This window comes from Vipera berus (genome assembly GCF_964194415.1).
Source record: "Vipera berus genome assembly, chromosome: 14".
Taxonomy (NCBI): domain Eukaryota; kingdom Metazoa; phylum Chordata; class Lepidosauria; order Squamata; family Viperidae; genus Vipera; species Vipera berus.
In genome coordinates, this window is record NC_138217.1 from 2166162 (window position 1) to 2193468 (window position 27307).

The window sequence follows — 27307 nt, forward strand, 5'->3', positions numbered from 1 at the left end:
GTCCCCGCCTCGCGGGCGCCTCTCCTTCCAGGGGCGGCCACGGCTCCGCCCGGGCGAGCGCGCACTGAGGCGGCATGTCCTCGGCGGGGCGGGAGCTGCAGGCCGCCGGCCCGGGGGGCGCCCCGCCCGCCTCTGCCGCCCCCGCCGCTGCGCCGGGGCCCGCGGGCGAGAGGCCGCCCCGGCGGCGCCCGGAGAAGGAGCCGGCGCGGGAGCTGCCAGGCCCGAGGGAAGCTGCCCGCCCGGAAGAGGTAAGAAGCGGAGGGGCCGCCCTTGCCGCCGGCTCCCCTCGAGGAAAGGCTGCCCGTGGTGCCCTCGCTCTAAAAATCATCTCCTGCTGCCGACGCATTTATTTATAATACTTTTAGGCCGCCTCAGTCACAGACACAAAAAATAAAACCTCCGTGGAGGGACCGGGATTAAAACGACACAACCAGACAGAAACTGGAGGGCAGAAAACGAAGAAAAAGGGAGGCTAAAGCAGAAGAACCAAGATGGCACCAAGAACAGACTCGGGGAAGGGCCCTTCCGAAACAATTCTGTTTCTAAGAGTTTCCGAAAGGCCCACCGGGAAGGGGCCAGGGCACCCCCACCGAAAAGCAGCTTGCTCCAGCCTCCCTCCCCAAAACTCTGAGAAAGGCTATAATACTTGGCTGATTCTGCTCTCCCATTAAAAGTTGTCAGCCTGGTATGCAGAGAGGCCCCGCCAGTGTTGAATGGCTTAAAAGGTCCCTTAATACGCAGAATGTATATATATATATCACACTTTTCAGGCCCCTGAGATGCACGTCCCAGCATTTCTCTTCTCCATCCTGCAGGACAGCCAGCATCTAATCCCGTCGTTCAATGTGTTTTTGTTCTCTGCACTCTTTTGCGTGCATATATTTGCCAATTAGGTGCCATCTCATGCATTTGAGCGGGGCTCTCGCCCAACAAAGCTGCTATGCTCTAGTAATAAATCTGTTGGAATTTAAGGAGCTTTTTGCTCTTTGTTGCTGTGAGAAAGTAACACGGGCAGCACTCCTTGAAAACAGCAAAAAATTGTTCTCTCAATATTAGAAAACTGAAAGCTCCCCGAGAGATGCATTTTTGTGAGAAGACTGTGGCCCTCCAACTGTTGGTGGGTGGTAATATTTTCAGACCCTCTTGTTGGAAGTTGGAGGTCAGTTGCTTTTAGAAGGCAGCTTGTGACTCTCTAACCCGGGAGTCAGCAGCCCATTCGGAACCAGGCCGTGGAAGCAGCGGGCCAGCATGTGCACAGCTCCACTTGCACAAGCAGTGGGCGAACGCACGCTTGCACACGGAGCTCCATTTATGCAAGTGGCAGGCACACATGCCCGCCGCTTGCACAGATGGAGCTGTGTGCACGGAACCATCCCCTCTTCCACCCACCCCTGCTGATCGACAAAGCCGGAGAGGTTGGGGACCCCTGCTCTAGCAAGTATGCCTCCAAGCATAGATGGTCTGGGATGCCGTTGCGCTGCCTGGAGAGGCATTTAGGAAGTTCCGATCTTCGTTGGTGACATCCATGCTTCCATTTCAGGAGTTTCAACTAATCCAGATGGGAAGAGAACCTACTTCAAGTCCTTCCTGCCTTGAAATAAATGGCTTGCTGCAGAATCCAGGTATGGTCATATCTCGTTTTCAGGGCTCTGCCACAGTTTTACTTTGCAAAAGCAAATGTTGCTGCTCTCTGGTAAGGGCCATTTGTGGGGAGGGGACTCTGCTCCCCACTTCACTCTGACTGAGAGGCACCTTCTCTCTGCGTGTGTACGTTCTGTGTATGTATATAATATATACATATGAATATGAATACGTGCATGTACATCATGCACGCATGCGTACATACATAGTGCCTTCAGTTTTCTTGGCAAGATTTTTCAAGAGTGGTTGTCTGTTGCTTCCTTCGGTTGAGCCTTCCTGAGTAAACCAGACAGGAAACATGACTAGACAGCCTAAATCTACTTTATAGTGCGGAAACATTAACAGATTCTTGAAAGTAGAAACTTTCTGTCTGATGAATTAGGGCGGGTCCTTCCTAGGCTTATTTCTCTGCCCATTAAGCCTATAGGTGCCCCTTCCTTCCCCTCTTGCCTGATGGTTTCCAAGGCAGCGCCTTCTCTCCCCACTTCTCAGGATCATCCCTGCATCCCGTTATCTCAACGTCCCCTTCAGACATTTCTGGCAAGCTCCCATGGGAACGCAGAAGTGCCTGTGCGGCCTCTGGTTGGGCAAGCTGTGCCCCGGTTGCTGTGTGAATGGTTGCGTGCCATTCTGGAAGTTAGTCCTCTGTGTATCTGCTGCTGCTGATGCAACAACACGGCTGCCAGATGCTCAGCGGTCAGTGGAATTGCTGGAGGATCCAAAGCCATCCTTGAAATTCCTTTCTTCGGAAGAAAGCGGAAGACTTGCAAGATTAATGTTGGCCTTCCTGAGTGAAGCTGATAGAAAATGTGGCTGGATGAGCTAAGTCTATTTTATTGTAAGGCTACATTAACAGATTCTTGCAAGTCTGAAAATGCAACCTTTCCTCCACCCCTTTTAACTGCTGGACCGATAGGATGGCTCCTTCCTAAGTTTGAGGTTAACCACCTCTCTTTTCTGACGGTTTCCTAGGCAGTCCATGTATTCCACTACCAAAAGGGATTGACCCAAGGTCTTCCAGTGTTTAAGGCCGGATGAGAAGTACAGTGTCCTACCGGTAGTTTCTGGACTGTTGCCTCCACCCCTACACCAAATTGGCTCTATAACTCTGTGTGTCTGTTCTGTGTACCTGTCTTCACTCTGTTCTGAGGGTTGGTTTTGCAAGCATTTTGCTTAGCGGTGCCTGTCGTTCCCTGCTTTGCATATAAATGCAAACGATTTCCAGCGGATTAACCTCTTTGGCTACATCTTTAGTGTACCTAAGCAGGGATATGACGGGCTAATGAAAGAGAACCATCAAAGTGATCTAATTCAGTATTTCTCAACCACAGCAGCTTTAAAATGTGTGGACTTCAATGCCCAGAGTTCCCCAGCCAACATCTAGCAAGATGCTATCCTTAGATCCTTAACTAAAAATGTGGATGACCTCTTTTTATGTCAAGTTGCTAGCGAAGTTTTCCCCTTCTGACCTGGCCATTTTCCCCCTTTGCCTAGCACAGGGGTAGGTAACCTTGGCTCTTTTGTGACTCGTGGACTTCAACTCCCAGAATTCCTGAGCCAGCCAAGCTGGCTCAGGAATTCTGGGAGTTGAAGTCCACGAGTCACAAAAGAGCCAAGGTTGCTTACACTTGGCCTAGCATAATGGCTGCCCTCCGCTGAAGCTTCCGTTGCCCCCCCCCCCCGCCCCGGGCAAAAGGTGGCCAGGTGTTAATGAATTTCTCCAGTTCAGCAGCAGAGAGATCTAGGATTTTTTTTTCTTTTAAAAATGTGTATCATCTATTAATGAGAAATCAGTAGTACTAGTTTATTAACTTGTACTCCGCCCAACTCCCAACTAGGCAACTCGAAACTGACAATAAAACAAAAGGAAAAGTTAAAAGATGACAAGTGCAGAGTGTCCCTCCCTCACTGAAACCTCCGTGAACAGCCTGCTCTGAGCTCTTTTGATCGGAAAGGATGCTCGAGTTTGGCCAGGATGAGTTGTGAGTTCTGCCCTTTATTCCTTGGAACCTCCTGCCCTGAGTCAGTGACGTCTGAAGCGGTTCCTCCGGATTTCATCATAAACATCTCCGTAGCACTTGTCAAATTCTAGAACCTTATTCGAGTTCTAGTATGACCACAGAACAGATGGTGCCCTGCTGATCACAGGTCTTGCGCATGGGAACCTTGCTGGGCAAAACTCAGGTTGTCAAATTAAGACTTGGCTGCCATGAACCCTCTGCTGCGCATTTACAGAATCCTCTTTGTGAAAACCAGGCAGGTAGTGATAAAAAATTCTAACTTCGTTTCTCTGGCTTATCAAGTGTGGCCTTTTTCCGGTTTTTGCCTCCGGGTCACCTGCTGAGTGGATGACGACACCGAGTCCTTAAAGGGGTTTTTGTGGATGTTTAGGAAGGATTTGCAAAGGGGACCTTTCTAAAAAGCCGGGGGGGGGGTTGTGGACTTACTTCATTTGAGGGGTGTGAACACGGGCCCTGCGGAGAGACAGAGCATTAGGCCCAGGAGCCTCTCCTGCAGTATGGGCGCTATGAGGACGATTGGGGTTAGGGTTATTTTAATGCGCTAAGGAAAAGAGGATGGCCCCATCTTAGTCGTGTTTTTCTTTTGTTTTTGTGTTTCTAGAAGAAAGCCCAGCAAAAGTGCAAGTGGCATCTGAAAAGCAACCAAACCTCCTGAAAGAAGCGCCAGGTATGAAGACTGATGCGACTGGGCTGTATTACCATAACCCAGGAGAGCCCGGGGCCCAAGCGAGGACAGGTGTGCTGCTTGAGACCAGTCAGTGCTCAGGTGCAGTTGCAGTTTCAGGAAATGACGTCTTAGTCTCTCAGGAGCCTTTGAGTCCTGCCTCATCTGAAGAAGAAGAATGTAAAGGACTTCCAGCCTGTGCCTGGCAGGCTGGGGGAGAGACGTTGCAGAACCCAGGCCAAGAAACTATTGCCGTTTTTAACAGTCCGTCAGTTCAGCAAGAAACGCTTGGCACGCCCAATAACCGCAGCCTTGCTCTGGCTTTGGATACTTGCCTACCAGGCCCGGGTAGCTCATTTGGAAGAACACCTCGGGGTGTCCGCATGGATCTCTCTGAGGTTGCTTGTGAAGTGCAGGAGGAAAGCTTAAAGAGCAGTCGGAGCTGTGGAAGGATGGAGGATCTGGGAGAAGCCTCTGAGCTGAGAATGGCTGAGGCCCTGTTGCAGACAGGGAGGCCTGAAGGAGACCTGCCCAGCAAGGAGAACAAAGGGGATGATAGGATGGATCTTTCTTCTAGCCACGTGCGTAAGGGAGCGATTGAAATCCAGAAAGGATCATCTGTGCACAACAGCTGGAAAGAAGGTGGCGAACATTTTCCTTCAGAACATGGCCGATTTCTAAGTCCAGCTGAACAGCTAACAGTGTCAAAAGACCGGCATTCTGAAATTGGCTTCTCCACCCTTTGTGATGTTGTCCAAGCAGCATCGGAGCTCAGAGTGAGCTCTTCAGAGGCCAGCAGGGTCCAAGAGTATAAAGGTTCTTTTCTCCGCCATGAAAATTTGATCACTTTGGGAAAAGAAAAAGGAGCTCTTTTGTTTAAAAGAAATAACTTTGGGTTCTTTCAGAACAATTGCAGTATAAAGTATATTTCTGCGCTTCTCAGCTGCTTGGCTCATCAGCTGGATTTGGGGGGAAACGGCTTGCCTCGAGCGGAGCCCATGGATAATCCGGGGACAGCCCTCCTGCTCTGCGATCTAGCTTTGCCTCCGGGTGCTGCCAGTTCTTGCTGTGTCGGAGAGATCGGCGCTTTTGCTGATGAGAAAAGCCTTAAAGGCTCTCGACTCCGTGGCCCCTCTCCATTCTCCCAGAAGGCTGACCCAAGTTTAGGTCAGGGAGGGCCCATGGACAGCCTTTCCCCAGAGGGAGTCATTGTGATGCGAAGCCCTGGTGTCTGGCTTCACCACAAGAAGGCCAGTGGCAGACTCCGGGCTGTAATGAACGAAGGGGCCGGGGAGATGGGCAGCTGGGTGCTGAGAGGGGCAGAAAATGGGGAGGCTGCTGTGCAACCCTTCCGGAGAAAAGCATTCTGTCTTAGTGACCGGACCGTGAATGATCTTTCTTCTGCTCCAGAGGAGATCTGCGCCCTGGCAAGAAATCTCCTCTTAGATTGCAGAAATCTACTAAAAGGCAGAAGAAGGACGGCCACCAGCTTGGGAATAAGCCCAGCCCTTTCGAGATCCAGCGGGAGATTCGTTTCTCTACAAAATTTCTTCTCTCCCTACAGAAATAAGTCTGCGAAGCTGGATAGGGCCGGAAGCCCCTTGGACTCAGTTTATCCTCCGGAGGTTCCCGGCTCTAATCTGTCAAAGGCAGAAGCTGAAAACTGGAGCGTTGACGGTGGGGATGCTTGTGATGGTTCGGAAGGAATTCTGGAGGGGAACAGCCGTATTTTTCCTCCCTGTGAGAGAGCTGGTGCTGGTGGAATGAAAACCATAGGAAAGGCAATAGTATGTAACAACACTAGACTGTTTCTTCAGCTAGCATTTGATGAAGACTTAAGCAAGACTTTCCTCCTCTGCAGAGCCACTTCTAGAAAAGGTCAGTGCCTAGAAGAGGAAAGATACCAGATTCACCCCTCTTTCTTGGCTTGTAATCTCTCTGATTTACTTAAAAAAGACTCTTCTTTATTTTCTCAACTTTCCGTGTGGCAGAGGGAACCCATTTATCAGATGAAGATATTTCTTTATCCATGTTACTTCCCTGATAGTTGCACCTTTTTCAAACAGAAAAACGATTCACCAAAGACAGAGTTTCTAGAATGCCAGCAGCCTTCCTTAATTTTCTGCAAGGAACTAAATTATCGTGATTTGCAAACTGTCATCAGTTCGGCTATAAAATGTGTCCCGTGTCATAAAAATGAACCATTGCGTTCAAAGATGGAGCTCAAGGTAACTCCATCAGCCGCTGCACTTCTAACGGAATATCATCAAGGGCCACTTCAAGAAGTCATCACTGAATCATCCAATAATAATGAGTCAGAATTTACTGGCAATCTACTGAATGAAGACTCTTTAGAGTCACAAAGTCCCAGGACGCTATTCAGATGCTCAGGATCTACTTCTGAGTTACTGACCCGGAATGGTTTTGTGAAGAGGCCGGGTCCTCAGTCAGCGGCCGATGGTTTCCGTTCTGCCTCTGAATCAGTCCACAAAAGTCCGTCGGAGAAGTTCAGTTTTAAAAATGGATTATTGTCTGCCCGTAAATTGGCTTCATCTCCTACTCAGACACCTTTTCAAACAGGCCCTACAATTTCTGCTAAGGTTAAAGGTCAAGAAAGAATGAAAGGAGTACTTTTAAAATCGTACAGAAAAAGAAAAATATCTCGTTTGATATCTACAGGCTTAGGCTCGCAGTTTCCTCAGAATAAAAAAATGTTCTTATTTCCAAAAGAGGAAGCGTTAACGTTCCCTCCTTTGAAAGCTCGCGCCTCTCCCCTTGCCAAGCAGCCCCGCCGAGGAGCCGGCGGCCAGAGCGGGCCCTTCGGTTTGGAAAGCCGGGCAGAGGCAACTGCAGCTCGCCCTCTGGCTGGCAGGAGGAGGTCCAGAGCAGAAGCAGTTGTATCCCAGTATCCTCTAGAGCAGTCCCTGGAGGCAAAGCAGGATTTGGACGCTGGCCAGAGAGAGGCCGGCTGCCCAGCTGGGGTGACGGAAGGATTTCCAGTTTGCGTCCTTTCTGACACTGAGCAGTCTTCAGAAGCCCTCCTGGAAAGTTCAGTCCGTGCCTTCAGGGGCGGGAAGGTCACATTTTCATTCCAGCGTGCGATACGCACAGCACCTCCTCCTTGCCTGCCTGAAGACGTTTCAGACTCTGATTCCAGAAGAGCCAAAGATTCCCCAGAGCCATCAGTCACGTGGGGGCATGGAGCAAGCCCGAGTTGTGTGCTGCAGGCTAAACCTTCGTCTTCCCCTAGGAAACCGGCATCGCCAACTTCTCGCCTAAAAGGTGGGAGGTTAGCGAGCTTCCCCGGATGGCCCAGCACTAAAGAAGGACATTCGCTGAGGCTAGAGAGCGGCCAGGAGCTGGCGGGAGGCCCAGAGGAAGGACTGGACAGGCACTTGGTGGACAAGAGCATCCGGAGGGGAGCTCAGCCGCCACCACCAACGGAGAAGCCCCAAGTGGGAAGAAGGCTTGCTGCTGGAGAGCCCCCAGCCCCCCTTCCTGAGGCGAAGGCGGAGGGTCCAGGAGATCGGGCACGGCGCACTTTGGCTTCTCTGGGAGGGGCCGTGCAGAAGAGGCAGCAGGAACCCCCTTGCCACATGCGGAGTGAGTCAAAAAGGCAAAAGAGAGGCCAGAGTTGTAGAGAGGCCGCAAGCCTGCATCTTCACTTCCAGAATCATAGCCAGCTGGCCAACAGCTGGCCTGACTCCACCGGAGCTTCCGGCAGTTTGCCTCAAGCAGTCGGCTGTGATCGGAGCAGAAGCTCCGGCGCCTTTGGATATCTGCACCTGCAAAGACCTTTTCCAGCATTCAGGAAACTGCCCAGAACAGCCTGCATAAAAGTTGGCATGCCACGCCGGCTCAGGGCACCAAAACCTCTGGCATCGAAGGGTCCCCCTGAGATGGTCCCTGCGGAAAATGGGGAGCTTGTTTATTCTGCACAGTTAGCCACCAAACCAGCAGCCCCCCAATGCCCAGAGGCCATCCTTTGGGACCCCCCAGCGAAGCAGCAAGGCCGCCAGAGAAGCTCGCTGGCCGCCTCCTGGCTCACCGACCAGCCCAAAGATGCCATCTTGTTGATGAGGCTCTCCTCGTTAGCTGAGAAATTGCTGGCCCCCACAAGTCAGCCCTTCCCAAAGCCTGGCGGGGCGCTGCTTCCTTCCTCTGCTGCGTGGGGCCCGCTTCGCAGGAGGCGGCTGCTGGAAATCTTCTCCTTTGTCAGTTTAAAGTTAAACTCTCCTCAGTGGCTCAACAGCAGCAGCGACGGCTGCTTCAAGATAGCGGGCTCCCAGACTCTGCCCGTTTACTCCGTTGAGTCGACGATCCTGTGCTTCTTTGAGCTGAGTAGCGGCAGTCCCTGTGTGCGCAGCACTCCAGTCTTCCCAGAGCCTTTCCGTAACCAAACGGACAGTGGCCCCATCAGGAAGCTCCCCAAGACCGGGTCCCCGAGCCTCGTCTCCAGATTTGCTTCGGGGAGTCCACAGCCTCAGCAGCCCCCCAGGCGGAGCCTCTCTTTCCTTCTGCCTCAGAGCCGCCCAGGTATCATGCCAGTCCAGAAAGACGCTGAGCCCGGTTCCGCCTCAGCCCCCAAAGAGAGAGAGGCCGTTGCTCGGAGTACAGGCTGCCTGACCCACGGCCTCCCTACAGCCTTGGCTTTGTTTTCCCCCGGCTGCTGTCGTGTTTGGGCGAGAAGAAGGCATCTCGGTCGTCGAATCCCTGCGGTCCAGCGGCTGACCCTGCTGCGGTTTGCTCGGGGCTTAAAGGGGCTGAAGGGTTGCCCTTCTGTGTCCGATGACCTCTTCTCTTCCTTGCCCTGTTTGTTGGGCACGTGGAGCCAGCATGGACCGTCCACCCATCTCTCCGAATCCACTGCTCTCCATTCCGGCCCCAGCAAGGGACAAGCAGCCCACCCTGCAGCGGCAGGCCTGAGCCACAGAACCAGGTAAAGCCTGTCCCCTCTGGGAAATCAGCAGCTCTCTCTTTCTCTCGGGGTGGGAGATCTCCCAGCTCCCTTCTCAGGTGTGGTGTGTAAATCTGCTTGTTCAGGGGGGGCCCGGCCAGGGCCCACTGCCGTTCTCAAAGGCCGCTGACTCTGCTTCTCTCCCTCCCAGCCACTGTGAGGCTGGTTCTTTGTCCAAGGACACTCCGCAACAGAGAACAGAACTGGACCCAATGCTTTCTTGTAGCACACACCTTTCCCAGCCGTAAGCTGTTGCCCTGGATTAACCCCACAGTGCTAGGATTTACAAGTAGATGTACCCACAAAAGTGAGTCTTTGATGCTGAGTCCTTAACAGCTGGTCAAAGTCTTATACTTCATAAAGGGGCGTAGAGCCTCCAACTCCCTGTAAAAGTTCTTATACTTGTTGGGATTAGGTGCCATCTCAGTCTGGTGGCTCCCTCTGTGACTGCTGGCGAACTCCAGGCCAGGCTGAGCGCTAAGCCCAGTCAGAATCCTACCCCAACGGGCTGCTTCCTGGAAGACCTGGTCCTAGCAGTTGAATGACAGCACTCTTGCCTGCCTACAACAGTTGTGAATGCCCAGGCTTCCTCCTCGCTTATTGACTTCTGGTATCCACACACACACACTGTGCTAGCCTTCCCTTTTATGGGTTAAGGGCCTGGGTGGGGAGAGGCTGCCTGTGCATGTGGGCACGTTCCTGGAAACATCCGGGCATGGCTCGGTTTGCTAGATAGTTGGGATGCTGGCCCAGAGGCCGCACCGTTTCTCCCAGCAGATGGAGGTGTGTGTGTGTGTGTGTGTGTGTGTGTGTGTGTGTGTGTGTGTGAATGAGCTCCTCTGATCTCAGATTTCTGTAGTGGCAGATTTTACTGCCCTTTGGGAAAAGGGCTGAGCTGAGCCTCGGCAAGTGCTTCTGCCTGGCTGCAGCCACTTTTTACAAGGGCAGACAGCAAGCTCATCTTCACATCCTCACAGCCACACGCACCGCGCCGGGGCCAGGAGCGAGGCTGCAGAAAAGTGCCTGGAAGCCAAGCCCTGGATTCTGAGGAGGAGAGGCTGGGGGATCCGGCCGGCCTTTGGGCTCTCCAAAGCGGCTTTAGGCAGGCGGCGGAGGGGCAGCGGAGAAGGGGCTGGCTGCTGGGAGGAAAGTTCGCCCTGGCCCCCTCCTCTCCCCCAGGCTCAGTTTGGCAAGGTGGGGAGAGTGATTGACGTAGAGCAGTTGAGGGCTTTAATTTCTAGGCCGGACTTGCATTCTGTAAACATTCCGTTTCTTTTCTCCCTTTGCGAGTATTGACAGGTGTAACTACCAGTTAACAAAACATGCCCTGTTTATGCTGGACAGGTGATAACAAGGGGAAAAAAGCAATAAAAATACTAATACAGGTTAAGGGTTACTAAACATAACTGGGAAAATCATTTAGAAATTAGGTAATTACCTGCTTCTCCCCACATGAAATTCTTGCTTTGCTTCCGTACGTGTATAAATGAGCTGTGCAGTTATCCAGACTAGAGCAGGGGTGTCCAGACTTGGTGACTTTAAGATCTGTGGACTTCAATTCTCAGAATTCCCAGCCAGCATAGCACAGCTGGCTGGAGAATTCTGGACGTTGAAGTCCACAGGTCTTAAAGTTGCCACGGTTGGACATCCCTAAGGTAGAGCTATTTTACCCCCATTGTGCTGTTGGGTGCAGGGGCTGCCTAAGATCCCCCCTCCATCTTGGCTTAAACAAGGCCAGGGCCAGTTTGGTCTGGACCATTGAGCGGTGAGTCTCCTCGCAAGTGCTGATGGTCAAGCGTTGGGCATCCTTTCGGTGTGCAGAGAGAGTCCTCTCCTTCCATCCACATCCAACGCTGACTCCTTCATTCAGTGTCCAGCTGCTCACCTTCACTAGTTTGCCATCTTTGTGGCAAAGTCAGGAAAATTTGCAAAGGTAATTAATTGCTGGGTAATCTGCGGCCTAGGTCAATAAGGCTGCTGGCCTTTTTTAAAGTGTCCTAGAGCAGCCTTGGTAGACTCTGAGGACTCAGCTTCCGTACAGACAAAATCCCTTTTCTTGGCCGAACAAAGCTGAAGTGAAGCTCCAAACCAAAAGAGCTTTGCTTTTTATGTATAACTGCTGCTTTGGAGTGAAAAATGCCAAACCTCCTAAAAGATGGACAAAGCAAAAGGGATCCCTTTGCTCTTCGCTGGGTGGCTGAACCTTTCAGAAGGTGACCCTCCCCATTTGTGGTCGGTCACGTGGGTGACCCAATTTACGGCCATTACATTACTACCGTTACGTAGGCTCCTTTATGGTCGTAACTTGGGAACTAACTGTACGACCTTTGAAGAAGTGGAGTTAGGAAGGAGGCAGGTGCAAGCAGGCATCTGAACTCCCGGGGCTGTCCCAGTGGATTTCCTGTAAGTCTGCAAGCTTTCTTTATTTCTGGGCTAGCGCCAAGTGCTTTACAGAGTTGGAAGGGACCTTGGAGGTCTTCTAGTCCAACCTCCTGCTCAAGCAGGAGACCCTGTACCATTTCAGCAAATGGTTGTCCGGTGTCTTCTTAAAAACTTCCAGTGTTGGAGCATTCACCGCTTCTGGAGGCAGGTAGTTCCACTGGTTAATTTTTCTCACTGTCAGGAAGTTTCTCCTTAGTTCTAGGTTGCTTCTCTCCTTGACGAGTTTCCATCCATTGCTTCTTGTCCTGCCTTCAGGCGCTTTGGAGAATAGCTTGACTCCCTCTTCTTTGGGCAACCCCTGAGATATTGGAACACTGCTATCATGCCACTCCCCCCCCCAGTCCTCCTTTTCACTCAACTAGACAAATCCAATTCCTGCGATCGTTCTTCGTATGTTTTAGCCTCCAGCCCCCTCGGGAGGCTTCAGTCTCAGGTCAAGGTGGGGTTTCCGCCTTTTAATCCTCTCTCACGTAGAATCGACCTGCTGCTTTGCAGAAGCAAAGGTGGCATCTGAATGGCTTTTCCACAAAGCTGAAGCTTCAAGGAAAGGCTGTCCAGGGAGGCCCTCTTGGCCCCTAAGGCTCAGAGCTGGGAGGCAGGAAGCGATGCCCCCCCCAGGCCAAATGTTGTCGCCTGCAAGTGGACTGGTTCTTTGTCCATCTGAAGGCCTGTTGGAGTGGGAGCTCAGAACCCGATCAAGCTCTCCAGGGCATCCTGGCAGAATTCCTGGCCCTGTGTGCTCAATAAATGAATTTGCATTGGTCGGAGACCAGCCTGCCTTCCACCCTTCTGTCCGGCTCCTGCTAGGAATGCCGGCAGAGCGGGAAGGAGGATGGCAGCCCGGCGGCTGGGTGGCGGCAGGGATAAGCTTTCCCTTCTCTTGGAGATGAGCTGCTGCCAGAGGGAGCTCAGGTGTTTGTTTTTGCCTTCAGCACAACGTCTGCTTCCTAGGCCAGCGCTCTCCGGATGTGGCAACTTTGAGACTTGTGGACTTAAATTCACACTGGCTGGCTGGGGAATTCTGGGAGGCTGAAGTCCACAAGTCTTAAAATTGCCAAATTTGGAAAGCCCTGACCTAGACAAATAGGCCTGCTCAGTCTTCCTTGGGATACAGATTCAATGAATGTCGTCTCATTCTGTGTTACGTTCTAATGTTTGTTTTCTGTGATTCCACCCCCCCTCTTTAAACCAGCTTATGCATGCCGCCCCTGGTGCCCAGCCTGCCATGTGACCCTTCCAGGGCTGTGAAGAACGACGTGAGGTCAGTGCCCTCCTCTGCCCCCAAAACATACTTGGATACCAAAGGAAGTGGAAGAGAGCTCTCCCTCTCAGCCTTGATTTTTTACTTCGACACCACCCATGTTACCTAAATGTCTCTGGGCCGTTCACATAATGCAGCTGTGTTGAGCCGTCAGGAAGACATGCTTTGATGGGGGTGGGGGGGCTCTCCACTCAAGGTTGCTTTGCAGAGCGTCCTTCCCAAACGGGAGGTCCTGAGTGGAAAACTGCCCTGCTTTAAATATTCCGCTGGGAAGTGGCTTCTCTTCTGGTTAATGAAGCGAGTCTGCAGAGGTTCCCACAGTATCTGCCTCTCTTCATTCAGGTCAGCCTGGCAAGGTTCATTTTGCGACCGATTTTGTCCTTTAGGTCAGGGGTCCCCAACCCCCAGTCCGTGGATCAGTACCTGGCCACGGCTTGCCAGCAACCGGCCACACACACAAGCAAAGCCCCATCCGCGGGATGCAGGCAGCACACAAAACCAGGCCTCTTCTGGTCTGGGGAAAAACCTCTCTCCACGGAACCGGTGATCCCTGGGTGCCCAAAAGGTTGGGGGCCTCTGCTTTAGGTTGCTCAGGGCCCCACCAGCTCTGACGTAGGAGAGGACCAGGCTGGGCGTTCTCAGTCTGGGGTCCATTCGCACCCACAAGACACCTGGCCCAGCCCGCCTCGAATTCCGTTGACTCATCTTCCACCAATTTGCTTTGACTGTTAGCAGTTCAGATTCTTGCAGAGAGCTTAAGCTTGGAATAAATCTTTACATTTATTTGAACCGCCTGGATTTCCTGATCTCCTGGCTTGACCCTCTTCATTTCCTTGCCACGGTTGACTTTACTGTCACTCTGTCCCAACTCCGGAGCTCAACTGCCTTTCCTCTCCTTTGCCACTTTGCCAGGTTGGAACCCATCTTGTCTGTGCTGTTGCCAACGTCTTGCCAAGCTCCAGAACCATCTCGCCCCCCTTTAGGGTTCCCAGCTCTTGGATCCAGAGATGGACATGAAGCTTCTGTCCTGGCATTGCCTAAGACTGGAGCTCAGCCTGAAAAAGTAAGCGGTGCAGTGGAAGCGAGGCCTCATGCGCACCCACGCTGGCCGTCGCGTGCTGCTCATTGCTGCACGGGGACCATGTTTGTCTTGTTTAGAGTAAGTTACTGGGGGTGGAAGAAGAGTAAGTGTGTGATGAGGAAACCCTGCTGGAGCTGAAGGGAATGTAGTTGGGGGTTACTCTCAGTGAGCATCAGTATCTCCTCATCTCTCAGCTGCCTCTGAGGGCCACCGGGAGAGCTGGCGTGGGGTTCAGCGTAAGAGTTGGGAAGGCCACCGTGAAGGGAACTGTCCTGTCAGCATCTGGTCCTGGCGTTCTCTCAGCTGAGTCATTCAAGGACTTGAGTGAGGAGAAGCTGAGATCATCCTTCCCATGGACCAGAGGGACAAACAGGGAGAGGTGGTGTAACCGCCGGACTAATGCTGGAAATGTACGTCTCTCTTGTTCCCCAAGGACGAGTCCGAGAACAGGCCAAAGAAAGTCTCTCAGATCCGCATTCGGAAGACGATTCCTAAGCCAGACCCCAACCTCACCCCCATGGGGCTTCCCAGACCAAAGAGGTAGGACCGTTGCCTTCATCTGCCAACTCACTTGGCACCTGTGAAGTCCTAGGAGCTGCCCAGGTTTGGGAAGGATCGGCATATCTAACTAGAGAGGCGGAAAGACAGGTGGTCGGTGGTGCTACTTCTTTGAAAGCAGCCCACAGGTTGAAAAACCCAGGATCAACATAACAGTCAGCCCTTCAAGGTAGACCAGGTGTGAATGCCAAAGTTAGGAGTACTGAAACTTATTACAGGGTTGCAGGGACAGACACACATCTGAAAGCACTCGCCCCATCCCTTGCCTTTATCCCAGTGGAGAATGAGGAAGGTCCAGTCTGAAGACTCGTTCCTGCTTCGGGCCGAGAGCTGCAGCTCTTCCTCAAGGTTCTGCCCACAGCCAGCTACAGTACCGGACAAGAAGCAGGAGAGTGGAGGGAGAGGGTCTGCAGTAGACATCCCTCTTCTCTTCCTGAGCTTCAGTGTAGACACCTTTCCCCCCACCTGCATGCGAGGTATCCCGACAGAAGGCCACGCAGTTTGCGGATGGAGCCAGTCAGGAGGAGCTCTGCGGCAGAGAGAGCGCTAGCCTTGCAGTGTGGCTCCCAGCGCCCCTCTTGTGAGCTCGCAGTGCTTGGGGGGGGGTCCCTCGGACTTGGAAGCTGAGGGGGCAGAACTCTTTTGAGACGAGGCGTTGATCTGCTTGGTCCCGTTTGCAGTTATGATTTCTATGGCTGCCAATCTGAAGCAACGCTGGATGGCTCCCGCTAGTAACACCGAAACCAATAAGTAAAAGAAAAATAAAACAGTGAAGCAATAAAATAATAAAAGTAACATGCCGCTGTTTCTCGCCACCCCAAAAGCAATGTACATAAGCATCCTATAAAAGAATTAAGAAACAGCCTTATTTAATCTTGCTCAGAAGATGTATTGGTGCCCCTAGGATGATCTTTCCCAAGAGAGCCCTGAGTGTAAATGGCCTGGCCAGAGGGCTGAGGGCGCCTTGGGGCAGGCAGCTGTTCTGGGCTCCCCCGAGGCGGGTTCTCTTTGGGAAAGAGCCCCAGAAGTACCAAGGGGCCAAGCTGTACGAGTAGCCGACTGCATCTCACATTGGATCTAGACCCCTGCAACACCCAGCTGTCATTTAGCTGAACCAAGTCAGCAAATGGGCACCATCTTCCGTGCCAGCTGTAGCTGGAGGACACTCAAACAGCAAGTGGTAGTGGTGTATCCGGGAGATGACAAGGGCGTGAGTGACCATCCTCGGTGCCTCCTGGTGATTGCCCCAGGGCTAGCTGAAGGCGTTCTTGCCCCAGCTGTCCCCTTCCATTAACGGGAGTTGTTGGTCCAAGGGATCCTGTGGTTGTAGGCCGGTATGATGACGCTGCTAACATCTGCAGCAATTTGAAGCCTTTGCCGGTGGAACGAAGACTCCCAGCCTGAGTTGTCTTGCTTCACCCAATCATGATAAAGTAACTTTGGTACACAGTTAATAGTCTTCTCTGACTGAAAAATGGTAACTGCTGTTGGAATGTGATGTTATTAATTAAGAAGATGTGTTGATAGTGAGTTGCTGCCTCCTTTTGCCTTCCAGGTTAAAGAAGACTGAATTCAGCTTGGAGGAAATATATACCAATCAGAATTACAAATCTCCCCCGGCAACCAGGTTGGTGAGAGACAACATAGCATTGGAATGGAGGATTCTGTGATTTGCAGGGAAAAATGTTTTGGGAAACCTCCTTAAATGGATCCGCTTTCTAAATCTGATGCATGGTTGCAAAGGGTTTACACATCAGTTTGTTTCGTGGCTTGAAAAAACATACTACTGCTAAGCTTGTAAGCCGCCCTGAGTCTTCGGAGAAGGGCGGGATATAAATGGAATTAAAATAAAATAAATAAAAAAATAAAATAAATAATCTGCCTTTGAGTCCAGTTGCTGATTGTGTGGAAGGGCTTTGGGTCCCTTCTCAGATTATAATGAGGATGCCCTAAGTTCACTCCTTTTGGGTTTTTTTTCTTCAGGTGCCTGGAAACCATTTTTGAAGAGCCAAAAGAGAAAAATGGGTCTTTAATCTCTATCAGCCAGCAGAAGAGAAAACGGATTTTGGAGTTCCAGGACTTCACCGTTCCCCGGAAGAGGAGGGCTCGCAGCAGAGTCCGAGTGATGGGGGGCTACACTCGGGCGCAGAAGGCAGCCACGGAAGGAAGAGAACTCGACATCCTTCTCATTCAGAAACTGACCGACCTTGAGACGTTCTTTGCCAAGGAGGAGACAAAGGAACAAGCTTCATTGTGTAGTTGAGTTTGGGTTGATCTGCCGGAAGAGCTTGTGGCGTTTCGATGATCTGGTGCGCCTGGAAAGGGAATCTTGTTTTCCCAAGGTTGGACCAACCTACCTGACTGAACCAGATAGTGATATTTTCCTACATGTTGGAGGAGGAAAATTAATTTCTGTTAACCTTATGAAACAGCCCTGTCTTTAGCCTCCATTATCACTAAGAATTACCAACTCTGGGTTTTTTGAAAAAAGATTTGGCTAAAAGTGTAGGGCAGAACAAAGGCTACAGCACCTTCAGAGACGTTAGGATTGTAAAGACTTCCCAAAGTTAGCCATGGATTTGCCTCTGCTGCTCTTCTTGAACCCTAGTAATGTGGCAGCTGGGACGAAGGATTTTTGTTGGGGGGGGTGTTTTGTTTTGTTTGTTTTTAGCAAGTCTCCTTAGTTTGCATCGTTGGGCAGCAGGACCCACGATGTCCATCAGCAAGCATGTTTTGCAAAAAGAAGAGAAACTGGCATCCAAATTGTGTTCTGCGGCAGACATAGCTAGTTGTGGCACTTTGTTTCACTGTATGAGGACCCAGTGCAGAGGTTCACTTCCAGTTCCTGCACCAGGAGATGCAGGATCCCTAGGAAGTGGCTTTATCGCCATCTGTTCTGCAGGCTTCCTCTCTGGGTGATTTCTTGGAATTGGGGCCAGCAAATTTGTTGTGGGAGATTTTAATTGTGATGGGATGCCAGAATGCCAATGAGACCTCAACAGTCCTCCGTTTTTTGTGTGTTTTCCTTCTACTACCTGGATTGTTGCTAAGCACCTCTCGATAATTCCCGTTTCCTGATTGTGACTTGTTTGGGGCCTGCATGGAGTGGTCTGTACAAATGCAACAAGAAGCTGGTTGGGAGCGCGAGTAGCAGCGTGTTACTGGATCCTGGTAGAAGTAGCAGCTGTGCAAAGCCACACAGAGGAAATTTTAGACTTGTACTTTTCCTTAGGGGTGCTTGGGAAACTTAAATATTTATCTTAGATGAAAACTTTACATGATGATCCACAGCTGTTCGCTGTCTATAGTGCCTGTAATTTGGGCCAGATTTAATGGCTGAATCATTCAAAGGGTTTGCCTTTTGCTTCCTCTCATCTAAAATTTGCACTTTTGGTACCCTAAGGCTCATGTGGACACTTCCTATTACCTCTGGAGGGGACTCTGGGGGCAAATGACGGTATGCCAGACAGGGATGAAAATAGTGGCCTGTTCCTTGACCTCGCTTTCCATACCTGAACAGGCAAAATCGGCCTGGTAGATGACAAGAGGGCCTTAAAACCGGGGTAGTAGAGGGGCCCAGCCACACGTGTGCCTGGCAGTAGAAATGTAGTGTTTCTGCTCCATATTGTTTTCCCACTGGGAAAAAGAGAATGGGAATACTTTTTAATAGTTGAGACCCAGAGCTGGTTTCCTGTGTGACTGTGACATTATGTGTTTGCTGCTGCATGCAAATTGTTGACACCGGAGATTCTCCCTTCGTACTTTGGATCATTGTAGAAGGTCCCCGATTGTCTGTAATCTCCACGTTTTGGGTGAGCTGAGTCAAATCATTTACTGGAAGTATCCTTTTTTCCCATCGTGGGATTTGACGACATGACACGCCAGTACAGATGCCGATGTGGAAATTCTGGTTCCGAGGTGGGGCTGCTGCTCTGACTCGGCAGGTGGGCAGGCGACTACGTGGCACTCCTCTTCTGGCGACCTTAAAATGGCAGTTGGCGTGCCTCGTCTGTTTCCTCGGTGCTTCGTGTCTGAAGTTACATTGGTGTGAATGCAAGGATCCCCAGCGTGGTTTTGCTGCTGCAGCTGTCCTGAAGAACAGGGGTCTCCAACCGTGGTGACTTTAAGCCTGTGGACTTCAACTCCCAGCATAGCTGGCTGAGGAATTCTGGGAGCTGAAGTCTTAACGTCACCAAGGTTGGAGACCCCAGCAGAAGAAAACACAGCCACTGAAGTGACCAGTGGGCTCTGGGGTCCACCAAGGCTGCCTCAAGGAAGCTGCAGGGGGGCTGCTGCTGAAGGGCCCTCGGAGCAGGCCTGCCAGAGGCCACCACTGCCGCCTTCAAGCAGCCCCCTCCCCGGGCAGGGACCAAATGCTTACCTGACTTTCAGTACAATCATGAAAAAGCTTCTACTAAGAGCACTTGACAGAAATCTCTTCTCAGGAAAATGCGGAGGCAACCAAGGATGTGATTTTTGGAGGGAGGGGGGAGTAGACTGATATTTGCTAAAATCTAATTTGGGGAGGGCTGTGCCTCTCGGAGAAATCCAGTCAGGGTGCGGGGGTCCAGTCTTGGTGCAGGTGTCCTCATGGGGCCAAGGTCAGACCCATCATGGGAGCAGCTGGAAAGGAAGACCGCTTGGTTAGCCTTCTCGTAATCCAAACCAAATGGGAATTTGCACACTTCTGTACTGGTGGCTGTTCTGTGCCATTATCACATGGTTTTTGTTTATTCCTGTAATCTCTTTGAGTTTCAAATTCACTTTTTCTAGTGTTTAAATTATGGAAATAAAAAATTTAAATAAAGAAGTGCTGATGGTTTTTTTTACAAGTTACCTTTATTAAACATTTCAAAAATATACAAAGTGAAAAGGACAAATGTAAAAAAATAGATAAACTGTGTCTTTGTTCCAATTGTTTTAATATAAGCAAAACTGTTAAGTACGCTAAACTGTGAGTGTAATCCTGTACACTGTTATGAAGTCTGAAGCCTCAAATTAACTTTAGTGGACATGCAAACGATGTTTCTGTTGATACTGCATAAGTGGCAATGTCCCTTGTAGAGCAGTGGTCCCCAACCCCCGGTCCGTGGACCAGTACCGAGCCGCGGCATGCCAGCAACCGGCCAGAAACAAGCAAAGCCCCATCCACAAGATGCAGGCAGCACACAAAACCAGGCCCACTCCGGTCCACGCAAAAACCTCTCTCCACAGAACCAGTGATCCCTGGGTGCCCAAAAGGTTGGGGGCCTCTGCAGTAGAGGATATCCATGGCTCTGCTGCCGACATTCCTGACTTTCTGGGAATAGATCCTGCTTAGTGCGTGAATACTTCCCTCACCTCTGTGTATTTGTCAATTGCAGTTTCTCGGTTCCCCTTCGTTTGGAAAGATGTTTCTTTGGGGATTTGTGGCTCACAGCCTTAATTCCACCTCTGAATGTTACAGGAGTAATGGTGGCCGTGTCGCTTAGCAAGAGCACCTTCATGAGCACTGCTACCACCTTGATAGTTCTCCTTGTTGTAAAGTACAGGTACCATTTCTGCAAACTTTTATTATGGAACCCTTTAGCTCATGTAAGTTACCACAGAAATCTCATCCCTCTGATGTTCCAGGAACACTTTAGACCACGTGTACTCTAATCTGAAACAGGCATACAGAGCATTCCCTCTCCCCCACCTGGGTACATCCAACCATCTTTCACTCCTGTTGTGCCCAAAGTATGTCCCTCAGGAAAAGAACTCAGGCAGTCACAAAAAAGGTCAAAACCTGGCTAGTGGGTGCTCTCAGTCAGTTGCAGGACTGCTTTGAAACCACTGACGAGTGTATTTATTTATTTATTTATTTTATTTATTAATTTAATTTATATACCGCCCTTCTCTCAAGAGACTCAGGGCGGTGAACAGGGCAATACATAAAAATTAGATACAAAAGTTAAAATTAGATTATTAAAACATAATTAAACAATGCCCAGAGATAATACAAATTTAAAATTGAAGTCGTTAATAAAAATCCCACCCCGTCCCATCAGGCCAGGCCAGCTTGTTTAAAGAGATAGGTTTTAAGGTCGCACCGGAAGGAACGGAGATCGGGCGCCATCCGGAGCTCAACCGGAAGATGGTTCCATAAATCCGGTGCACCCACAGAGAACGCTCTCCCCCTGGGGGCCACCAGTCGGCATTCTTTGACCGGCGGCACCCTGAGGAGGCCCTCTCTGTGGGAGCGTACTGGGCGGAGGGAAGTTGACGCCGGCTGCAGGTGCAGGTATTTGAAGATCAAGACCTGAATGTATACATGGATGCCGTACTCTTATATTAAAACATGCACTGACAGTGTAACAACAGAAAAGTGCATTAGAGTTTATGGGAATTGCAAACCCTGGATGACTGCAGAGGTACGAACACTCCTGAGAGCCCGGGATTCTGCCTTTAAGGCAGGGGACAGGGACACAGAGAAGCCAGGGCAAACCTCAGAAGAAGCATTAGGATGGCGAAAGAGCAATATAAACACAAGGTGGAGAATCACCTAGCAGACAACAATCCGAGGCAAGTGTGGCAGGGACTGCAGCACTTAACCAACCATAAGGGTAGTACGAGGAGCACGGTTAACACCGATGCCTCGTTGGCAGAGGAGCTGAATATCTTCTTCGCTCGCTACGAGATGAAAAGACCAGACCCCGTAGCCTCTGCTGGCCGGCAGAGGTAGGAGATATAGGAGTAGGTAGCCAGCCGTACCAACAGGCTGAAGAACAGCTTTTATCCATGGGCTGTTAGGCTTTTGAACGGGAAATAATTTTATAAACTTTATGCATGATTGACTTGCGAGGCCGGTGCGTTGTGCAATTAGCTCACATGGTGTAATAAGACGGAGGGTTTGTTGTCACTGTGAGTTGGGGGTGGGGGCACGAAGGGAGGCTCAGTCAATCTCAATGTATACATGGTTGTACTTTGACAATAAAGGTTCATTCAGGAACCTCTCGGCCAAATCCTTGGCTGTGCAGTGCTCTGGAGATAGCCTTGCTTATTTAGCTGAGCTATCACGCCAGGTGCAGAGGCCAGAAAAGGCTGGGAGCAGATCTGGATCTTTGGAGAGTTCTTTTTTCAGGTGAAGGGGGACAGCGCTATAAAATACCCTGTGCAATTACGGCAATGTTACATGATCTTCACTGATCTCAGGAAGGGAAACCTCCAAGAAACCCCACTGTTACCAAGTGGCCTAGGAAAAGCCCACACGGTTGCTGAGCAGATGTCGCGGCCATAAAGCTGCTAGTAACCTGGGGATGCGCATCACTGAGGCAGGCGCTTTTGTGTTTAGAGCAGCTGGGCAACAAACAGCTTTAGAGTCCTTGGAGTAAACTTCGGAAGTTGCTTGGGTCAAGAGAAGAATTAGGGGGAGGGTCCCGGCTCTTACATCCTGCTAAAGCCAGAGAAACAAAATTTCTTTGGTTCCAAGATGGCTGCTTCTTGTCAGGGACTGGGGAAATTGGAGCTGTGACATTGTCTCAACCAACTTCCTTTCAGTTCAGACAGAACTTTGACTCATTGAAGGTGGACCGATCAATTCTGAATGGAGAAGGAATGGGAAGCAACCAAACCAAACGAGCTTCTCTCTGTCCTGATGGAAGGCAGAGAACAGACAGGGTAGAGCTGACAAGGTGGCAGGTGCAGCCCAAACCTGGCTGGGACTTGCCTGCGCATCCTGGAGATGGGAGGGAGGGGGCAGTGAGAGTGAATCCATTGCACGGATGCCTTCCGTTGGCTAACATACCAGTAGGATACATTCAAAAATGGATTTTCCAAAAGCTGCTGGTGGATGAGAAAATGGGAAAATTGCCATAGAGCAGAATCATTATGGGGGGGAACTTTGGTGACAGTAAAAGCTTGAATAACTGTCTCCCCCTTTCTTTAGCTGACAGAGTTGGAGGAAGCATCTCTGGATAACCTCAAGGCTGTGTGGAAGAGGTGCAAGTATCCAGTTTGCAAAAGTCTAGGATTCCTGAAAACCAAGAATAGCAGTATTCAATGTCTCCAAGGGAAATGTGCCCACCGTGGCATCCAAGAGGGCCCTTAAACTTACACAAGGGCAGAATTCGGGTCCCCCACAACAATGATTAAGTACGCACTAGATTAAGCAGAGAAATACATCTGTGCATCATTTAAATTTATCTCAAAATCTCAGCTACTTGAAAAAGCATTTTATCAGAGTGCAGAATTCAATTCGGTGTTTCACCTTGCATCTAATTTCAATGCAATCTCAGCACTTTAATTCAGGACCTCAGATCCTTCTCCGGCATGGGATGGAAGAGGGCAGGGCGCTGTGGTTCTGCTGAGGCTGTGGGACACAGGGGCTCTCGCTGAGTTACGTGTGGTAGGAGCTGCAGCCTCAAAAAGTGGGTCAGGAAAAAGGTTCTTTTTCCTATTGCCTCCCACAGTAGTGCCCTTTAAAAAAATATTCAACCTTGCCAGGTATTAACTAGGAGCTGTTAGGGACAGAACTGTTGATTTCCAATTTTTTTTCCTGTCCTCAGAAGTTTCACCTTCATCACTGGCTCCAATTCTACTTAATGTAGGAATTCAAAGATCCTGTCAACCTGCTTTTTACTGATAAAGGAAAATACTTGTAGTTGAGGGCTGCACTGTGAGTTCCTTGGTGCTCTCTGAGCTTGGTTGTTTTCTTGCAGATGCTTCGTTACCCAAACTAAATACACACATCAGTACTAGCATCTAGGACCCCTCAAGCTGTGTTTTTTTTTAAATAAAGCCACTCTAGGGCTTAAAGTATAAAGTAAATGTTTTTTGTTTCTATTCTTATATAGCTTCCTTAAATAGCCTAAGTAAATAAACATTAGAATTTTGTTTTGGGGTGACTTTAGTTTCTTCTCTGGATAGAATAAATCAGAGCTGGCTGAGGAATTCTGGGAGCTGAAGTGTACAAATCTTAAAGTTGCCAAGTTTGGAGACCCTGGAATAGATGAATGATTTTGTTAGATGTTTTGTGCCAGCCATGGCAGTTCCCCAAAAAGGTCATCAGATGGGAGCAAAGAGGCTTCTTTGCTCCCACTGGTGGGTCAGGGGTCCCCGGCCCCTGCAGCCCCATTGGCAAGAGAGTTTTATGGAAAGGGAGGGGCCGAGACCCCACATAAATACCTCTGCTCAGGGGCTGCTCTCTCTCTGATCTCTTTGTTCTCTCTTCTGCTTGCTTGCTCGCCTATCTATGAGCTCAACCCAGGCATGGATGCCTCCATGCCAGGGAATTCTTTCTATTTACTTTATCGTTAAATAAAGCTTTGAATGATTGCATTCCTGCGTGATGCCTTTTACTTGGAAGCACCTTAACGAAACATCGACCTCGTGAGACCATCTCACAAATTTGATTCTAGAAATCTTCGGTGTCTTTCAATGCATCAACAATACCCAGGCAAGAGAGAAAAGGGAAGTTTGAGCTGAGGGCCCGGCCTGGCATCCGTCTCCTTCACAAGGACAGCTTACCTGCAGAGGCGCAACTGAAGGCGGATTGGGCAAGCTGAAAGAAAGACTGCCCAAGGATTGACTTGAAGTCCAACTGGCCTGTGAAGACGAGGCCTTGAGTAGCGTCCTTAAAGAGCAGGTCACTTCCTCCATATCTCAGCGACTCAAAGAGCTGAAAATGGCTGTTCTTGATTGATTCCTGAAAGGAAAGAGGCCAAACTGAAGAGCTGCCAGCAAAGCCTGTTGATGGGGGGAGGAGAGGAGGCGAACAGGCCGATTGCAGGTGGTGGCTGTCACAGCTGTCATTCTGCTGCTTGCTTCGCGTTGCCTCTTTTGCCAGCCTGACATCGGCAATGACGGGAGGGGGAGAGATTGGAGGGGGGGGCTGGGCACAAGGTCAGCAAAAGGAATGTGGAGATGGGCAAGGCGGGAAGGCAGGGTCTGTTTCCAAAACAACCAGAGAACTTTCCATTGGACCTTGACCGACAGCAGGGGGAGATGGCCAGGGAACAAGGGGACGTTCATTGCATCGTTTTTGGGCCAAGCCGACAGATTCTGCCCTGAAAAAAGTGAATTATGGTCTGTCTTCAAGGCTACGAGGGCAGCGTCATCCCACAGTCCCACGATTGCAATTTGGGCCACTGGTCGCCAACTTGCATTTACAGTATGGTTGCAGCCCCTGCAGTCACACAGCTGCAATCTGTGACCTTCCCAGCCAGCTTCCAACCAGCAACAGGAGAAGCCCGAGTCATTCAATGACCATGTACTCACTTAATGGCAACATGATCTGCTTAATGGTGATTCACTTAATGACTGAGATAAAAATCAGGTCCTGCCATGTGGTGACTCGCTTAACAACCATTAATGCCTAATATCTGGAATTCCAGTCCCAACTGTGGTCATAGGTTGAGGACTTAGCTGTAAGACCCAACTATTTTCCTTTGCAGTTCAGGTGCCCAGTTAGAGTCCTTCAAAATGTTTATTAAAACATCCATAAGACCAAACATTCGCTCTGCTTGGAAATGCATGTGGGGACAATGAAAAGAAGCCTCTGGCTAACACAACTGGAGTGCCAAGTAGCGCTACCTCCTGCCTCTCTCCAGGTGCCGTCCCTGGAGAAGAGCCTCCGGAGAAGGACAACTCAACCCTGGTCGGGAGAGAAGGGCTGAGACAAGAAAGCCTGCAGGCACCGGCTCAGCCCACATTGAAACCTCCAACACATTGGAAGCGGACTTTCTGGCTTCCCTCCATTCTGTCGCTGCAGCCAAGAAGGGACCCCAAAGATGGCTGCTTCTGCCCCCTTCAGAGGATGCACTTTAGAATAGAACAGAACAGAGCTGGAAGGGGCCTTGGAGGTCTTCTAGTCCAACCTCCTGCTCAAGCAGGTGAACCTACACCATTCCAGACAAGTGACTGTCCAGTCTCCTCTTAAAAACCTCCAGTGATGGAGCGCCCCCGATTTCTGAAAGCAAGCTGTTCCACTGGTTAATTGTCCTCACCGTCAGGAAGTTTTTCCTTAATTCCAGGTTGCTTCTCTCTTTGGTCAGTTTCCAACCATTGTTTCTTGTTCTACGCTCTGGTGCTCTGGAGAACAGTTTGACGCCCACTTGATGGAAATAAAAGTGCAGTAAGGCGAACAGACCTGCCTGCAGACATTGTCCCCTATGTCCAGCTTCCTGTTCTGACAAATAATAATCCTGGCGTGCCTTCAGACAGCTGTCAAGCTTACCTGGGACTTTGCCAGGAAGTCATGGACCTTAGTGACAGTAACTGGCCGGGTCACCACAACACTGGGAGGAACAGAGCCCAGGTTGCAGGTCCTCCAGGCCGTTATGGCGGCTCGGCTCCCGTCTGGGCAAAGGAGTTCAAAATCCCTGGGAGTGTAGCCGGTGGCCCATCCTGAGCTATTCAGGTCTGCAAGGAACAAAGTAACCGGCTTGAACTATTTACAATCACAACGTTTTCTCCAAATCTCACCAAATAAGGATATGATCATTGCTGATTTTCTGAGCACTGAACTTGAAGTGCCGAGGACAGAAAGGGGTCCTAGCCCAAAACCAACGGAGGTGTGAAAAAAAAGCAGAAATGGTGAATCCAGGGGGACCCTCAAGCTGCACACCAGCTCCATGGAGGGTAATGCCATCCGGAGTCAAAGGCAGATTCTCTCTGGACTCCGTCAGCTTCTGAGTCGGCAGCTGCTCTTGGCAGGATTCATTCTAAGCCGAGGTCTCCCCATCTAGCTGGATATTTGCTGGCTTTGTGCTTGTTGATTTGCAAGTGCTGCTGGGACCATCCCTGGCGTTGCTACTGGCTATAGGTCCAGGAGCCCCACAGTAAAAGCCCAGCCCCTGATCTCTTACTAGGGCTCTCCCCTACTGGGTTCTAATTGGCTCTTTGGGAAAGGTGAGATGGGAGAAGACAGGTTGTAGTTTCTCCTCTGCCTCAATTCTTCCAGTTGGGCATCTATAATGAACAGTGTTGATGGAGCTGGTTGGGGAATTCTGGGAGTTGAAGTTCACAAGTCCTAAAGTTGCCAAGGTTTGACAATAACATCTGGAGGAAATTTAACCTAAAAATTATCATATGGCAATTTACCAAAGTCTGAAAAGATAATACGAAATATCTTACAGTCAATGTTCTGAAGTAGATTATGATGTTCCACGAGAGCCACATCACCCAAGCTTCTCCCAGCGGGATCACCCAAGAGGCATCTGGAAGATAAAGAAAGAGTGAACCCCAGCAGCAAAAGGGACTGAATGGATTTCATTGTAGCTTTTAGCCAATTAAAAAGAATTTAGTCTGAAACTCCTGCCTTCCAGTCCAGCCTTATATCGAGATTCTTGTGAGCGAGATTTGACTTCAGTCCTTTGAAGCTGCTGGAACCCTGCAAGCCGGAGCCTGTGGCTTCGCTTTGCGGAGGTTTAAGAGTTAAAGGGGCTTTAACGGAATGGAAAAGACAAGGGGAGGAGTGGGTGATAGACTTAGGAAAAATAAAAAATATTAGCCAAAAGAAACCAAACTCCTGAAATAAAGAAATAACAGGATATACCACTGCAGGCAGTCCTCAACTGAGCCCAAAATCTTTGTTGTTAAGCAAGATATTTATTAAGTGAATTTTGCCCCATTTTACGACCTTTCTTTCTACAGTTTTTTAAGTTAGTAACATGGTTGTTAAGCGAATCTGGCTTTGCCATTGGCTCTGCTTGTTAGAAGATCG

At 50.2% G+C, this 27307-nt stretch overlaps 2 protein-coding genes across 2 annotated transcripts in view; one reads left to right on the forward strand and one right to left on the reverse strand.

Annotated features, from left to right (window-relative positions):
* Window positions 1-74: 74 nt before the first annotated feature.
* Window positions 75-19431, forward strand: PRR14L (proline rich 14 like; the record flags this gene model as incomplete). Its single annotated transcript, XM_081338811.1, has 8 exons — window positions 75-248; window positions 1541-1622; window positions 4264-9265; window positions 12918-12986; window positions 13899-14049; window positions 14501-14607; window positions 16181-16252; window positions 16609-19431. The coding sequence occupies 8 exons, from the start codon at window positions 75-77 to the stop codon at window positions 16886-16888; spliced, it is 5937 nt and encodes a 1978-aa protein (XP_081194937.1). The 3' UTR covers window positions 16889-19431.
* A 2640-nt stretch (window positions 19432-22071) lies between these two features.
* The window catches only part of LOC308674302 (lactotransferrin-like), a gene marked incomplete at its 5' end in the record, with an annotated part of 29782 nt that continues 24546 nt past the window's right edge, over window positions 22072-27307 (reverse strand). The window contains 4 exon segments of the mRNA XM_081338660.1: window positions 22072-22618; window positions 24112-24289; window positions 25820-26004; window positions 26719-26801. Coding sequence (XP_081194786.1) covers window positions 22566-22618; window positions 24112-24289; window positions 25820-26004; window positions 26719-26801 — 499 coding nt within the window. The 3' untranslated portion in view covers window positions 22072-22565.